General features: G+C 37.8%; 1 protein-coding gene and 1 pseudogene across 1 annotated transcript in view; one reads left to right on the top strand and one right to left on the bottom strand.

Annotated features, from left to right (window-relative positions):
• The window catches only part of Uap1 (UDP-N-acetylglucosamine pyrophosphorylase 1), a 22377-nt gene extending 6283 nt beyond the window's left edge, over positions 1–16094 (top strand). Inside the window, exons 4-10 of the mRNA XM_012516613.2 lie at positions 1–35; positions 6483–6676; positions 8168–8308; positions 9053–9241; positions 10322–10372; positions 14151–14217; positions 15514–16094. Coding sequence (XP_012372067.1) covers positions 1–35; positions 6483–6676; positions 8168–8308; positions 9053–9241; positions 10322–10372; positions 14151–14217; positions 15514–15606 — 770 coding nt within the window. The 3' untranslated portion in view covers positions 15607–16094. The remainder of the gene's footprint in view (positions 36–6482; positions 6677–8167; positions 8309–9052; positions 9242–10321; positions 10373–14150; positions 14218–15513) is intronic.
• Positions 2425–2958, bottom strand: LOC105743318 (annotated as a pseudogene).
• Positions 16095–17154: the final 1060 nt, after the last annotated feature.

Raw genomic sequence — 17154 nt, 5'->3', positions numbered from 1 at the left:
TTTGCATTCAGAAAGGAGCAGACTGTGGAGCGAAGGTAATACTTCTTTATCATAGTGAATCTTTAAATGATATTTCTCTGTCAGTGTAAACATTCCGGGTTGAAACCTAGCTTGTTAGAGTGATTTGAATCTTGTAGAACCATTCATCTGTCTAAAGTAACTTGTCCCACATCCTTTTTCTTTTCTTTAGTTGGCAGCACTTGACTCTAGGAGTAATTTTCTATATTTGTCAGCCACAGTGAGAGTTTAAAATATGTGGGGGAGTAAATGATTATTATTAGACTTGGGATAAATTTATTAAAAACAAGTAGTGTTCAGTTGGTTAACCTATACTTTTTTTCAATGACAGTTATTCGAGAGGTAAGAGCAAGATGATAGGAATAGCAAATTTTGACTTCATTTAGGGATTTGACACAGTATCATGATATTCTTACGAATAAAATAGAACTTCGTGATTGAGGATAAGGATGTTTAAGGAAATTAATACTGCTGGGATGAGCACTGGCATACTGATAATGTGGATGCAGCTGTGGAGTGCTGTGTGGTGCCTGCTCTCGACATTGTCCTTTTCAACCTTTTTCAGTTGCATGGGATGGGCTGGGGAGCTAGCGCAGTAGAATAAGCGTTTGCCTGGCAAGTGCAGGGTCCTGAGTTCAATCCCTGGTACCGCAAAAGATAAATAAATAAATAAATAGATAAATAAAAAAGAATATAATTTTTTATGTTTGAATAGTCTGTTGTATATATGTGTTTTCTTTACCCATTCATCTGTGGATAGACATCTACGTTAGTTCCATAACTTAGTTATCATGAATAGCACAGCAGTCAACATGGTGGCACAGATACCTCGTTCTTACACTGACTTCATTTTCTTTGGAAAAATGCCTGGTAGTTGGATTGCTGGATCATCTGTTAAATCTATTTTTGGTTGTTTGAGAAACTTCTCTGCTGCTTTTAGTGCCTGTACAAATTTACGTTTCCATCAGCAGTGTCTAGGAATTCCCTTCTCACAAGCATTTGTTTTTTTAATATAAGCCATTCTAACTGGAATGAATATAAAATAATAAGGAAATAGAAAATTACCCTAACTTGATCACACATTTAAACATGAAATATACTGTACCTTATAGATATGTACAGTTACATGTTAATCAAAGTTTTTTAAATGTTGAGATGGAAATTCATATAACTTAATCATTATACAATGTGTACATATCCCAGAAGTATATATAGTTAATTTTAAAATGAAAAAACAGAGGGACCGAGATTTGATCCCCAGCATGTAGTGCTGGCCCTGCCCCTGGGGCATGCTGAAACCTAGAGTAAGTGTGGGCTTGGTGGTGTGCGCCTGTAATCCCAGCACTTAGGAGGTTGAAAACAGGAGGATCACTGAGTCTGATCTGTGTAGTGAGACCCTGTAGACCCTGTACTAAATACATAAAAAAAGAAAAAAAAATGCATTTCAATGTAGTTGTGGATATGAATGAGATAAATCACCAAAAATAGCATAGTCTCTGTGTGCAAGCTTATGCCAGTGAACAAAGGAAATGTAATAAGAATGAAACAAATTTGCCTTTGTCTTAAAATGTTTTGTGAAACAGCAGAATAATTTGAAAAGTTGTTTGAACCTCTCCCTACTTTCTATTTATTTATCTCCTATTTTGCTTTGTTTTACCCAGAGAATTTCCCTTATTAAAGAAATCGTGCAAAAAGTTTTGTGATTTTATTTGGTTTCTTCTTTATAAATCTTTTTTGCGTATGACTTGTATTCTGAATAGCATTTTGGCCATTCCTTTAAGATCATGATCCAGAAGTATTTCTTTTCTTTTCTTTTCCTTTTTTTTTTTTTTGCATTTACAGAGCAGATGGGCCATTTATTGGTATCTGAAAAGGTTTCCTTTAAATGCGTTTTTCTTTAAATCGCAGAACCCTTTAACACCAAACTCTCACCCACTGGAATGGAAATGGGCTCAAACTTTCCATTGATCACAGGTTACTCATGATCAGAAGCCAAGTCTTTGAGTTAAATAAATTGAAGAAATCGGTCCTGCTACAACACAATAATGGAAATAAGAGTAACATTCTTGCTTTTACACCAAAACGTCTTGCTACCAGAAGCTGACAATCTCTAGAGTAGCACAAAACGGCTTCCCACTGTCTAAAGGCACCATCATTTAGTTACTAGTACTCAGTTCTGGGAGGACAGGAGCGACTCTCCCCACCTCGCCCTGTGACCTGCAGTTGAGGAGCCAAGTTCTCGAAAATCCTCAACTGGATGACACACCTGTCTATGGGGAGATAGCTCAGTAGAGTAAGTGCTTGCGGGCCTGAACAACAACAACAAAAAAAACAAAAACACTCTCAGAGTGCCAGCGTCAGGCCTGTTCCCCAACCTGATGAGACATCTGGGGTGACAGCGAGACCTTACTGGGCATCCGGATCAAAGTCATCGCGCTCCTCATTATACTCCAGCACACATCGCTTGATTTTTTAGAAGAGTCGACCCAGGTGACAAAGTCCTCCATGCTGCATGTAACAAGGAAGGCGGGGTCTGTCACAACATCTGGGCCCAAGCGCACATGGCCTTGCTCCACAAAGGCCACAGCAGCCTGGAGATGCTGCGCCATGCGCAGCTTGAGAACAGTGGGCAGGCGGCGGCGGACGAAATCGCAGAGCTCCGCGGGTGGGCACCGGGCCCAACGCATAGAGCTTGTTCAGCGGCGCAGCAGAGGCTGCATGCGGAAGGGTCGTGCTGGGGCAGGTCGTGCAGGCGCCGCGCCACTTCGCGCACCCTCCAGCGGCTCAGCTGGTTGTACTTCGTGTAGTCCTTGGGCCACCACCGCTGCAGCCGGTAGTGCCCTAGCACACGCATTTCGTGGAGGTTGTGGTAACTTCCCAGTTTAGGAAATCCATCTGCTTCAGTAGCTTCTGCTTGTGGAACTTCATCTTCCACACCATGATGGCAGCCGTTCAGGAAGTAAGACCAGAAAGTATATTAATGATTGTTATTCTCTGAATATTTTGTTTGGATATTTTATTTTATATTTTCATACTTTTTATTACTACTTGTATATCATTAAAGAAAGTTCATACCAAAATCACTTTCAAATGGAATGCAAAGTTAAATATAATAATGAAGTTATAAAGATGTTAGAAGAATTTCTTCTTCTTTTTTTTTTTTGGTGGAACCGGGGATTGAACTCAGGCCCTTGTGTTTGCTAGGGAAGCCTTATTCCACTGAGCCATCTCCCCAGCCCCAAGTTTCTTATTTTGATGTGATAGGAAGACAATTCTGCCAAAAGCAGAAAACTTCTGATGAAAACAAACTACACACAAAATTAAATATCTAGATTTAAAAAGAAGACCTGTCAGGAGAGACATATCGTGTTCTTGGTTGAAGATTTTTTAAATTACAATATGTTGCGGCTGGGGAGATAGCTCAGTTGAATGGGCCTGAGTTCAACCCCTGGCTTGGCAAAAAAAAAAAAAAAGTAAATTATAATATGTCATTTCTCTCAAAATTAATCTACAAATCTAACAAAATTATATCTAGAGTTGAAATCTTAAGGTTATCATTATGAGCTTTGAAAACTTTAATAGGTCTAGTAAGACCTTGTGATTCTGAAAATAAAGAATTGGTTTCATATATTTAAGATACCTGTCTAATCTGGAGTATGTATAGGGTATAATTATTTTAGATTGGTACTAACCTGTAGTAAAATATAGTATATTGGGTCATAAATTGCTATGAAAGTTAAACAAGCCCCCCAAAATAAAATACTGTATTTCTGATATGTTCCACTTGGTATCTCTCTTTTTAAAATAGAAAATTAATGTTTCTCTGCTATAAGCTTCGTAATCAGTTTATAAAGACTGTATGACTAGAGAATGGTGAGCGTGGAAAGGGCTCAAAGAAGATGTAGTCAACTTGTTTGATGTCAGAAATGATGTCTCTGAGTCCCCATACTTTATAAGTCACAGGATCAAGGCCCTGCATCACATTAGCAGAGCCAGTATTAGAATTCTGTTTCCCACCAATTAGCCTATTTTGTTACATTACAAAGCTGCACTCTTTGGACTAGCTATACATTTACTGTGAAGTAGTGTGCTAACTTTTTTTTATTTTTTTATTTTTTATTTTTTAGGGAAGGGTCCACAGGGTGTTTAGGGTTTCACTACAAGATTGGACTCATAGTGATACACCTGTTTATAGCCTCCCAAGAGCTGGGATTACAGGTGTGAGCCACCATGCCCGGTCTCAAGTGTGCTAATTTTTAACTTTGGTCAGTGCACTAATCACATAGATATGCAAGTGTTGTCATTCTTCTCTATTGCCTTTGTGCCCTTTAGGGTACAGACAGGATCTTCCTTCTTGACTCACTCCCTAGTTCTTTGTGTGGAATTTAATGTAGTATCATTGGAGACATATTCATAGAAAAAACAAAATATGAGTAGACTGACATGTTAGAAATTTACAAATGTTAGAAATCATTTAAATAAGACAAAGTGTTAAAATATAGATAGATTTAAAACAGCTTACTTAGGTAGGCATTGATTGTATGGTAGTAGGATATTTTGTGCTACTTTAATAGGCGTCTGTCATAAGTACAGTAAGTATGTAGTGGAGTGAGAACCTTGAGAAATGACTTGAAGAATCAGATAGTTCACATAAGTATAAAGCTAATAAGATAGGAACCATTGTTAATGGAGAAAATTTTGTAAAGCACTTTCATTAATATTGTTATTTTGAATCCTTTTCAGAATTTCATTTATGGAATATTGAGCTACCCTCTTAATTTTGTACTGCATATCTTTCAGAATAATATAAATGACTTATGGCTTATACAGTTTCCAAATATTGTCTTCTGTAACAGACTTTTATAATACTTGGAGGTGAATAGTTGTCATAGAAGTAAACCTCACCCTTAGATTAACACTTGGGAAATGTAAAGTCTGAATGTGCTTATTTTTATTTTCTAGTGCTAGTTGGGAGAGGTTATGTAGAGATGCTTGTAAAAGAAACCTTGTGTTCAATTTTTTAAAATGAGACAAAGAGGAATGTGTTTCAAAATTCCCTGCCTGGGAAAATACCCACTGTACAATATATGAATTAAGAGGCGGTGATAGGTTGATAGATTCATGATTTATTTAAATAATTTGCTATAGGTTTCCTTTCAGTTTAATCCACTTCCTTTGTTAAAAGTTTGTTTTTATCAAGTGCTATGTGCTTTTCAGGGAGGTAAACAGTGCAGCTGCACAGGAGCCTACATATCCAGTAGCCCCACTTCTCTGGGCTCAGGCCTCTGCACGTATGCCTGCAGTCATAGTGTAAATGAAATTTTCAGTAGTGGCTTTGCTTGTCTGCGAGACAGGGCCTGGTGTTTATTTTCAGAAATCAGTTGCTGAAGAAAATTTTAAATTTATTGACACAATTTCATGTAAACTTAAGATACACTTTTTATTTTAGTTTTTTAATTTTTAAGTAATTTAAGATACACTTTTTAAATTGGGGATAGATTTTTTGAAAATATTCTGAAGCATGCAGAATTGTTAATTGGACAGTACAAACAGAACAGTGGCTTCAGATGTTCATTATTGTTTGAGTCTTATGTTGGCTGTTCATCTCATCTGAGCTTTGACTTTATGTTGGTGTTTGGCTTAAAATGCTTTTGTAATTTTTTCTAAATAATTAACTTGGGTCAGTGATGTTGGGATTAGGGTGGTAGCATATCAGAATCGCCTGTAAAAGTTTAATATTCTTTTCCTTTTTCTTCTGATTTTGATATACACTCTTCTCTCAGTTCCTCACTTAGCCGAGAGGTATTATAAATTATCAATCAAGTCACTGGTATGGAGTTTTCTCAAACAAAATCTGGTTTGCAAAATAGGTTAATATAGGAAGGTCTTTTCGGATTAAAGTGGGAGTAGATGTCCAGGAACCTGCCTGCTTTAAGAATCCTTGCCCCCATCCAGGTCCTTGTAAATCAAGTACAGCACTTTATTCATGAATGAAAAATTAAAGAAATATTATTTTCAAATGCAGTAATGATCTAGGCAATATAAAATAAGAGGCAAAATTGCTTACTGAGGTCTGTGGTCTTGTGAATCCTAGAGAAATGTCTTTTATTCTCAAAGTAAATGTGGTTGAGGAGAAATAATAGCAAAATAAGATATTTAGGAGATACAGACTTCTCGTTTAATTATTCTTAGTCTCGTGTGTTTTTTCTGTCAGCTATATTGGCATCTTTGTATTTCTACCCTGGTTTGGTTAAGTGGTACGTAGGAAGGAGCTGATATACTTCATATTCAGTTAGAAAGTCGTCTGTTAAAGAATATAGTTGATTATCTCAAGTTCAAGATACTTCTAGGTTAATTCCTTAAAGACAATGTAAACAAAATTGTACATACGGTCTTTGACAAATGGCAGATCTCCAAAGGAGCGTTCAGTTATTTTTTTCCCTTTGCATCTCTTTTGCGGGCAGGTGGTAGAGAAGACAAACCCTACAGAACCAGTTGGAGTGGTTTGCCGAGTGGACGGAGTGTACCAGGTGGTAGAATACAGTGAGATTTCCCTGGCAACAGCTCAGAAACGAATCTCTGATGGACGACTGTTGTTCAACGCGGGCAACATTGCTAATCATTTCTTCACTGTACCATTTCTGAGAGATGTTGTCAAGTATGGACAAAATGGGGGCTTTTAACATTTTTATTGTTTTAATTAGAAGCTATTCCTAGTGCTGAGGAGATAGCTCAGTAGGATAAGTGCTTTCCTGGCAAGCACAGGGTCCTGAGTTCAATCCCTAGTACCAAAAAAAAAAAAAAAAAAAAGAAAAAAGAAGCTTTTCCTCTAAAGAGATGGGTAGCCACCCCAAGTCCAAGAAGTCCCAAGTCCATAGAATTGTTCTTATCAAATGTAAATTTGTCTCATGTGATTTTTTAGCAAGATACAGGGTGAAAATTAGTAGTAACTCTTCCCCTAGGCATTCACTAGAGTCCAAAGCATTTCTCTTTTCTTCTTACCCTCCTAGTTTTCTGTTTTTGGGTTTTATGGAAGCTAAAGATAAGAAATAAAACTGTCCTATCAGTGAGAGCATTTTAAAAATAGGTGTTTATCCTATACCAACTGAGTAAGAATTTCTGGAGGTAGATCCGGAGCATGCATATTTTTAAAAAGCTGCCCACACAATTCTAATTCAGCTGTGTGAATCAGTTCTAATTCCCAGAGTGGCATTTAGAATCTAATGCATTAAGGAATAAAGAAAAAGGACTTTAGACTTGCATGAAAATTACCATGGTAGTAACACAAAGTATAAATAGCTGTTTAGCCAATCAAACTTTGAAATGAAGGACATTTTCATTATAAAGTCACTGGATAGCTCTTAGACATTAAAGATTACATACTTTTAAAAGCTATTGAGAGTTAATTTTTAAACTGACTAATAGCTGTATATGTTTATGGGGTACATTGTTGTTTTTATACAGGTATGCATCATGGAATGATCAAATTGGGCTAAGCTTTACTTGATAACTCTAATTTAAAAATATTTTTCATTTTACTTTGCTGCCTATACCTATTATGAGTTCACCGTGACAACTTTCATTTTAGTTAAACCAACTTTTTTTTAATTGAACCAAGGGTCACACAGGTGTTAGGCAAGTGCTCTGCCACTGAGCCACACCCTTAGCACTTAAAAAAAAAAATCTTAATTGTAAGACAGTATCTCATTAAGTTGCCCCATCTGGCCTTGAACTTGGGGTCGTTTGGCCTCACCCTCCCAGCAGCTGGGATAGCAGGCGTGCCTCACCACACCTAGCTCATAGTAACTTTCATTACTTTCCTGTACTGCACTCAAAGAGCTCTCAGTTGGGAAATTTAGGGCTGTGAGTAATTTTAAAAAGACATGGAATTCATAAGGGAGATATTGGCATAAATTCTGGGTGTGTATGTTTGTGTGCGTTCAGTTTTAAATGTAGAAATCATTTAATAAATGATAAATCAAGGAAATAAGTAGGTAATGTATTCACTTATATTTAAATATGAGCTAAAGTGTGAAAGTGCTCTTCATTTTGGAAGTCTTCGTGCTAGTTGATCATGCATTTCCTAAGTGTCAGTTGAGTTTCTGGAATTTTAAATCTGGAAAGTGATTACGCCTTTTTTCCTCCTTAGTGTTTATGAACCTCAGCTGCAGCACCATGTGGCTCAAAAGAAGATTCCATATATGGATTCCCGGGGAGAGTTAATTAAGCCAGACAAGCCAAACGGAATAAAGATGGAAAAATTTGTTTTTGACATCTTCCAGTTTGCAAAGTATGTTTGGAATAGCAACATATGTCTTGAAATGTTGCTCCTTACTTTCTTAGGCAGGAAACTCCTCAGGAAACATGTGACAGCCTATGTCTCAGATAACGTTTGATTGTGAGTGCAGAGTCTCCATTCATTATCATTTTCCAGTGTGCACTGCCACTCCAGGAGTGCGGTCTGTGGTGCCTGTTAGTGCCGTGTTCTTTTTACCAACAGGTTCATTATCTGGCTGTGCTGCAAAGTTGTTAAAAAGTCATTTATCCTTGGGTAAAAGCCTACAGAAAGGATAAGGCAAACAATTGACCCATCTTGTGTTTAGGATATAGGGCTGACCCATGAGTAACCGTTTCAAGGAGTATGCGTTTCAAGTATATATCTCATGTCTCAGAATTTCACCACTATGAAAATGGAGAGAACAAATTAGCTGTATATGATCAGGCTCCCCATATACATATATAAAGCGTTCTCTTTTCTCTCCCGCCCACCCCCCAACATATGGCAATGTGATTTTTGGGCATTAAGATTGTTGATCTTTCTGATCTAAGATGAAGTATTTTCTAGTTGAGGATAAACTGTTTTGTCATTTTGTAGTGGAAAAGATATTTCTAACTTTGTTTAGTCCAGAGATGAGTATCAGGATTCAGGAAGCCTATCACGGAACATCAAAGGCTTAGCTGTGTAAAGAAGGTTAGGAGCTGTGTATGTAATTTTATTTCATAAGAAAAAGGTCTCTGTATGGTTTCACTCTAGGAAGTTTGTGGTATATGAAGTATTACGGGAGGATGAGTTTTCCCCGCTAAAGAATGCAGACAGTCAGAATGGGAAGGACAACCCTACAACTGCAAGGCATGCTTTGATGTCCCTTCACCATTGCTGGGTGCTCAATGCTGGGGGCCACTTCATAGATGAAAATGGTTCTCGCCTTCCAGCAATTCCCCGGTAAGTCCGTATCTTTTCTCATCGGTGTGAATACTTTCTTGGATTTCCTTTTGGAATTCATCCTCTCTTTCTGGTGTATGTCTAGATCTATTTTTAAAAAGCAGGATATTTCTGTGTGGACAGTTCCAGATGTGAAAGAGCAACACTTTGCCCATCATAAAGAACAGTAAACTTCACTTTCTCTTGCAGAGAAGTCACTTGTAAATTTCTTGGTTTTTTTGGAAACATTCCTACCGTGTCAATGAAATCCCACCTACTAGGTCAGAAGATAATCTGTTTTGGTGTTTTGTATGGTTAAAACCCACCAGCAACACACTCTACCACAGGGCATACCCCTCTGGCCCAGAGGATTGGTGATGCTGGTTATGTATGTGTGGCCTCACTACAGGTGTTGGCTGTGAAGCTCACCCAAAGCCTCACCACCTACAAGCTGCCTAAGATAGGAAGCCTTTCTCAGCACACATAAGGGAAGATGCTGGGAAGGGAAGTGGATGCCAGTTGCATTCATTGATACTCAAATTTCAGAAACATTTTAGGATTATCTAACATGAAAAGATATTTTCAACCAGTTAAGTTTAAGATATAGCACTTTTAAGCTAAATCTTGTATTTTATGATTAAACCTTTATTGGCATCTAGACTTTTCCTTTCTGAATTATTTGGTATTTCTATAGTTAGGTAAAAAGCCATTTAATTTACATTGTTAAAGGGAGAAACACCTGGCTGTATGCACAAGAGTTCTAGAAAGCCTCAGTGCAAGTTAGCAAGTTGAGCATGGGATCTCACTCTTCCGTAACTTATTACAAGAAGGAGCAGTGTTACCTTCTCCTGTCCTGGCCCAGGCCATTTACAGGCTCTGATTGTCAGCAAGCTTGCTCTGTGGCATGTCATGTTGTTCTCATGCTTCATCCTTGACCATTGAATGGCTTTGTTTTGTTTTTTTTTTTAGTCCCTTTAGGTCCCCTCTGCCAAATTTATGATTTTTCCATAAATACATGCCATTTGTTCAACTATGTTTTGCAACTCCATTGTTTGTTTGATTTGTTTCTGTTCCCATTAATGCTTGTTTATTCCTACATAGCAGTGCTACAAATGGAAAGTCAGAGGCCACCACAGCTGATGTCAATCACAAGTAAATATACCAGCCTGCCTGCAGTGCATGGTGGTGGGGCTGTGCTTCCCTCCATACTAACTGCATTATAGTTTAGAGCTCTGCCTTGTGGGGGTCTGGAGGGAGGATGATTGAAGCTTTGGTGGGGTCGCACTGCTTCCTTGGTGGCAGTTCTCTATCTGGATGCTGCTAACTCAGAATCTCAGTGCATGCCTGAAGTGGGGAGCATGCTTTTCTAAGAGCCTGGTCCATGGATATTTAAGCCCATAGTGATAGATTTACAGGTGTTATGTAGGCTCCAGGGGCGTTACAGGATGGAGAGAACAAATGGGATCTCAACCTTTTTAGCATAACTAGATAAAAGTAACCTTTAATTCTTTTTTTCCTTATTGCCCCTCTTTTGGTGTTGGGGATTAAGTTCAAAGCCTTTGCATTAAGTTATGTGATCAGCTATTGCTTTTTGTTTGTTTGTTTATTTTAAGATGTAAGTCACTAAGTTGCCCAGGGTTGGGCTTCAACTTGTGGTTCTGAAAATACAGGCATGTGCCATCACGTCTGGCTAAAAGTTACAGCCTCAAAATGGTTTTTACCAGATGGAGTATATGCTTTCAGTATAGCAACTTTATCTTGCTTCTAAAGCATTTTTTTTAGTCTTTTTTTTTTTTTGTACCAGAAATCAAATTCACAACCTCACACTAGCCAGGATGTCCCTGCTTCCCCCCTCCTCGCCCCCCTTTTTTTTTGATCTTCACAGCAGGTCCTTTTAGCCAGAAGTAGTATTATGCTCCCTTACCTAGGCATGATAGCTTTTAAAAGCCATCTTATATGGCTACAGAGATAGCATGGCATTCTCGCTGTGTTTTCAGAGTTACTAGGTTTAGTTTGAACTTAAGTTTTTAGAGTAAAGGGAAATGTGTCAGGGCAAAGGATCTGGACGTGGAGGTTGTCTCAGAAAGAGAGCAGCCCTGGTGACAGTTTTGTCCACACACTTTGCTGTGTCCTGCTGCTCATATTTGCCCCCTTCACTTGGTGGCAGGTGTCTGTCTAGACGACACCAACTCAGAATTCATGAGTAGTCCCAGTGAGAGCGAGTATCCTGGAGTAGAGAAGAGAGATTGGGCTCCAAGACCTGGCCAGTTTTCTTTAGGAGGCATAAGTGACTCTTATCATGGGTACAGGCATGCAAATCCCTTTGTCATTTTCTGTCTCACATCATTTTTAATTTGTAGGAGCGAGCTGCTATTGTGGGTTAGAAAGTATAACTTTGACCCTGAGTTTCCATATTATTGAACCAATGCTTTAACTTAAGCCTTTCAATTTAAAAGTGAAATTTTTAAAATTTACAGCTGAAAATAATGTCCAGGTATCTTGGTTAAGATACAAAAAGCTTTAAACATTATTTCATTTTTTTTTTTTTTTTTTTTTTTTGTATTTTAGGGAAGGGTCTACAGGGTGTTCAGGGTCTCAGTACTAGATGGGACTCATAGTGATTCTCCTGTTTACAGCCTCCAAAGAGCTGGGATTACAGGCATGTGACACCATGCCCAGTCTCAGTTGCAGTCTCAGTGTGCCCTGGGGCTGGCATGGCAGGCCCGAGCATTGAACCCCTGGCCTCTGCATCTGCTTGCAGGCACGTTAATCTGCTGAACTATTTGGCCAGCCCCTATTATTTCATTCTTGTTTGGGTGGTTTTATTTAGTCCTCACCCACCTGCCACTTACTTAAATGTTAGCCATTTGTAGAATAGTTACATTGATTTTGGCTCCAAATGACATCATAAATTTAGAAATGGTTCCTGCTAAAGTCTTCATTCCCAAAGGATCCCTTTAGAGAATTGGAAGAGATTATTTAAAAGTGAGATGGAAGGAAATATCCTGTGTACAAGAGATAAGAAACAATTTGGAAACATTGTGAAAGAATGGAAATAAGGCCACATGTTTTTCTTTTTCATGTTAAAGCTCTTGAGCAGTATTTACTTCTGAAAGGATGCTTGCCTGAGGAATCACTGTGCTCCTAGAAGAGAGGTTATCTATTCAGACCAGCTATCTGTGTGCTCCCTGGCTCAGAGCCACATTCTGATCTTGGTACCCTGACCTCCTCAGGGTTTTAGGTGGCACTGTGCTGTGTACATCTTCTCAGTGGAATGACCCCTCATTTTTCCCATTTGCCTTATTAGCCTGAGCTGCTCTAGAGGTCTGATACAGACATCTTGTGGTAGAATCTGGCACATATCTGAGAAGCTACATCCCCAATCTCTGCTGCTTTTGTCAACATTAGGCCATCAGTCGTCTTCCTTCGCAGTTCATTGATTCATTCAGTCCACGAGTGTTGGTAGGCCTGCCCATAGGTGCTTAAACTATCTTACATAAGAAAAATAGATTTATAGGCTGCTGAGCATTTAAGATGCAGTTCTATAAAAATTAAGCTACTTTGTCAGGCAATATGTGATTATGTATTATGTGATATAAATGGTACTTAATTGAGGTGGTGTGGCCTTAGCAGGTTGTATAATTTAGGTTTATATGAACAAATGAATGGGAATAATTATTCTCAAGAGGGGTTGGGATCTGATCTAAATCATGGAAGATGCATATGATTGTTGTAGTCTGAGAGACCAGTGTTGAGAATGACATTGGCCTGGTTCTAGTGGGAAGTAGCAGGGTTGAGTTGGAGCAGGACATGTGCAACACTGTGAATGCTGCTCAGCATCTCCACTTGGAGAACGACAGGCCTGTGATTAGCCTTAGAAACTGGCTGATTTTATTAATTCACCAAAGTTTCAGATTTTGTACTTGGGAAAGGAAGAGCTATAGCTCGAGGCTACAAGAGACTGGATTTTTATGTGTGATGTATCCTTATTGCTAAGATTGCTGAAACAGCAAGTACTGCAGCAGTCTCATGATGAAATGTATTGAAAACACATTTGTCAACTTTTATGTTAGATAACATAAAAATTGAGAATTGCAAATGGATATGAATATTAGATTGTTTCCTAGAATTAAGCGAACAGTCGTTTTGGCTTTGTGTTTGATTGGATGCATTTTGCTTTTACCCTTTTTAGAGACTTTGGGTAACAGAAGTACTTTGAAACATAGTAAGTGTATAATTCAGCCAATCTAGGAGATTAGGATTATACCAAAAAAGACACTGTTCTGGAAAGTAATTTAACTGACATTCAGAACAGAGCTGGCTCCTGGGACTTCCTGCAGTGAAGGAAACGAGCCCCTGTGCGGTCCACTTTGGTAGTCACCGGCCTCTCACGGCTGCTGAGCTCTTGAAATCTGATCATTGTGAGTGAGAAATTAATTTTTTAATTTTCAGTTAATTTTTAAAATGTTCAGTAGCCATCTATTGCTATGGGCTCCTGTATTGGACAGTGCTGCTCTGGATTGTTTGTCAGCATTAGTGCCTGACTTCGAAGATCGTAGTGAAGAGAAAAATAAAGTACAGAGGATTCAGGACACCTGCTGTGGGTCAGCATAATACACACTCAGTTGCCCCATGTCAGTTTATGTGAAAATGCGATACTCTATGTTCAAGGGGATAACGTGTAAGTATTTGTGAAATACTATAAGGAGCAGTCAGTGATTGGCACATCTCCATTGTGTCTTTTTGAGAATAAGAATTTCATACTAAATCCATCCTCGGGGCGTGTAGTTGTGCTCAGCTAGGAGCCATTCCATGTTTAGGAAAACTCTGTCATCTGCAAGCTTCTCAGGATGGCTGCTGTTTATATTTTCACTCTGGCCTGTAGCAGGGGAAGCAAAATCTTTAACATGTATTTGGACTTTTTCTTCAGCTTGAAGGATGCCAATGATGTACCAATCCAGTGTGAAATCTCTCCTCTTATCTCTTATGCTGGAGAAGTAAGTTCACTTTGCTCTTTTCTCTGTTTCTTCTTTAAAGCCTTGTGTGTTTCTAAATAGCTCAAAGATAGTGAGTTTTAAAAGTTCTCACTACAAAGAAATGGTAAATGTTTGAGGAGGGATCTATTGATTTAGCCTGATTTAACCATTCCACATTGTGTACCTGCATTGTAATAGTACACTGTACTCCATAAATATGTATAGTTATTTGCCAGTTAAAAGTAAGATAGTTCTTTTTTTAAATGTAGGATTTGTGTATTGTTTTATGTTTAAGTACAGTTGCCTTTAGAAAAGATGCAGTCCCTTTTAACAATTCTGCCCTAAGGCATTCTTCCTGGAGTGCACAAAGAAGTTTAATGTGTTCTGAATTCTGGTCATGTTTTTGCATCTGTCCTCTAATTTGTCATTTATAAGAGCCTATATGTTTAGATCATTTCAGTTATTCATTGAAATGTATTAGGCTTTAAAAATAATGAGCCTTATTTTAATACACTAAGTTTTAAAAATCTGCAATGAGTCTTACTTTTGGATAATTTTTTTTGGATACTTTTTTTTTTTGCGGAACCAGGGATTGAACTCAGACCCTTGCGCTTGTCAAGGAAGCGCTTATTCCACTGAGCGATCTCCCTGGCCCCTGGATAATTTTTTAATGTAATATAACTTTCCTTTCATGGTATCTGTTTTGTTCATGTGCTTAGTAGTGACACTTTTAAACTTGAGGAGTTGAGGGTTCCCTATTGTTCAGGCTATGTAATATTTTTTTCTGGAGATCATGTCTCTATTAGTTCTAGCATCAGAGGTTGTCTTTTTAAACAAACAAACAGATTCTCACTGTGTAGCCCAGGCTCACCTTCAACTTGGAACAGTGCTGCCTCACGCTTCCTGAGTGAAGGGATTACAGGTGTGCATACTGTACCCTGTCAGAGATAGCCTTCTTGCTTATTAAAAGTTAGTTTTATTGAGCAGTGGTCATGGTAAAGATGAATATCTTGAGTCTAGAAATCATATTACAATCTTAGTTTAGCATCTTATAGTCCTGGGTTCCGTTCATTCCCCAGCACCAGCACCCCCTCCCTCACACAAACACACACATTATGATCAGAATAACTTTCTTTGTTGTTTCATGCTTTTATAAATCAGTCATTGAGTCTAATTTTAAAAGTATATAAAATATATTTTCAACTTTTAAATTCTTCATAACCAACCAACTTGAATCATGGTTCAAGTCTTTACTACTAAGTCTAGGATTGCACCAAATAATATTGTAACTGTGTTTTATGTTAATCCTCCATTTAGGGGCTAGAAAGTTACGTGGCAGATAAAGAATTTCATGCACCTTTAATCATTGATGAGAATGGAGTCCATGAGCTGGTGAAAAATGGCATATGAGTCATGTGCCAAGTTCTGCCACAACAGGGGATAGCTTTTTGTTTTTAACAGCCCAACTGTGAACCTACAAGATACGTCCTGGAAGACTGAAGTTGGAACCTTCACAAGGTTTCATTTTGCTCGTTGAACTCTTAGAACTATGACAAACTTCCCAAGATCCAGATGACTGAACTTTAGATAGCATTTTTATGATTCTCAATTCATTGAAGATCTTATTTATATTTTTCAATTTATCTGATTTATTTCCTAGTCAAGGAAAACATTTGCCATCTAGGAAATTTCTCATAGATCAAGTATAGCCAGGATGTTCAATATCACTTTACTTTGACTGGAAGCTTTTGTTTTTGAAATTGTACATAGTAATAATATGTCATTGTATATGTCAGAAGGTTTTTATGGTACTAAAAGTTTGTTTTATTTTGTCAAGCATTAAACTTTTTAAAGAAAATAATTGAATGGTAAAATAAACTTACTTTCTTGTCTCTGGAGTGTTATTTGCACTTTGAGGAAATTATTGCATTGGGAAAATGTGAAACTTGGAGGAAACTTTGAGATAAGCAATGAGAACAAGCTGATGCTTCTGGTGGGTTGCAGAGTCAGAGCTTTTTTCAATGAACATCCAATTTGGTGTCTTTTTCTCTTACTTTATATTAGATCTCAACTGAAGATGATTTCTCTCTAAGGGGCACATGGTAATGTCTGGTGACACTTAGGACGGCTACAGCTGGGACGGAAGGTATCAATTCTGATGTGTAGGATGTTGCTAAAATCCTACAATAAAGAAGTATCAAACCCAGCATGTCAAATGTCACAGTTGCAAAGCTCTTGTTTTAAATAATTCATTTCAGTTTTGCCCAAGTATTTTACTTAGGCAAATTTCTGGATTTCCTCAGTAAATAATCACTACTATTTCTGTGTTTTGTTTTGTTTTGTTTTCCTTTTTGCAGCTAGAGGATTAACAAAGGTAAAGGTCACCTTTAAATGTGAGTTATCACTGATTATTAGGGTTCTCTGTATTTGAAATGCTGTTTGCATGAAAATATTGAACTTTATCAGTGCATTTTTGAGTTAGGCATGGTGACACATGCCTCTGATCCCAGTACTCTGGATTATGCATACTCTGGGAGAAGATGATAAGTTTGAGCCCAGCTGGGCAATTTAGCAAATTAGTAAGATCCTCTCTCTCATAATTTAAGAACAAAATAAAACAGAAACAGAGAAAAGGGCTAGAGATATAGCTCAATATGAAAGCTTTGAGTTTAATCGCTAGTAATGCAAACGAAAACTGAATTTTACACAATATTTATATATTGAACAAAGTATAAAAAATCTAGAGATTAATTATTTTCCACTAATAAATTGTCACAAGATGGGATGTTATGCATGAGTCTTTAAGGATCACTTTAAAGAACAACATATGATACTGAGATTTTTTTTTAATCTATGGCATAGTGTATCTAGCGTATTTTCTGATAAATTTGTTTCAGTAATAGTGCAGTTTTGCTATTATAGCTATTAGTCTTCAAAGAAAAGTTTTGTGAAATTTGA

This window comes from Octodon degus, unplaced genomic scaffold, assembly GCF_000260255.1.
Source record: "Octodon degus isolate 3935 unplaced genomic scaffold, OctDeg1.0 scaffold00116, whole genome shotgun sequence".
In the NCBI taxonomy this organism is placed as follows: Eukaryota; Metazoa; Chordata; class Mammalia; order Rodentia; family Octodontidae; genus Octodon; species Octodon degus.
Note: the sequence above shows the minus strand (reverse complement) of the source record. Positions and strands in the feature narration are given on the sequence as shown.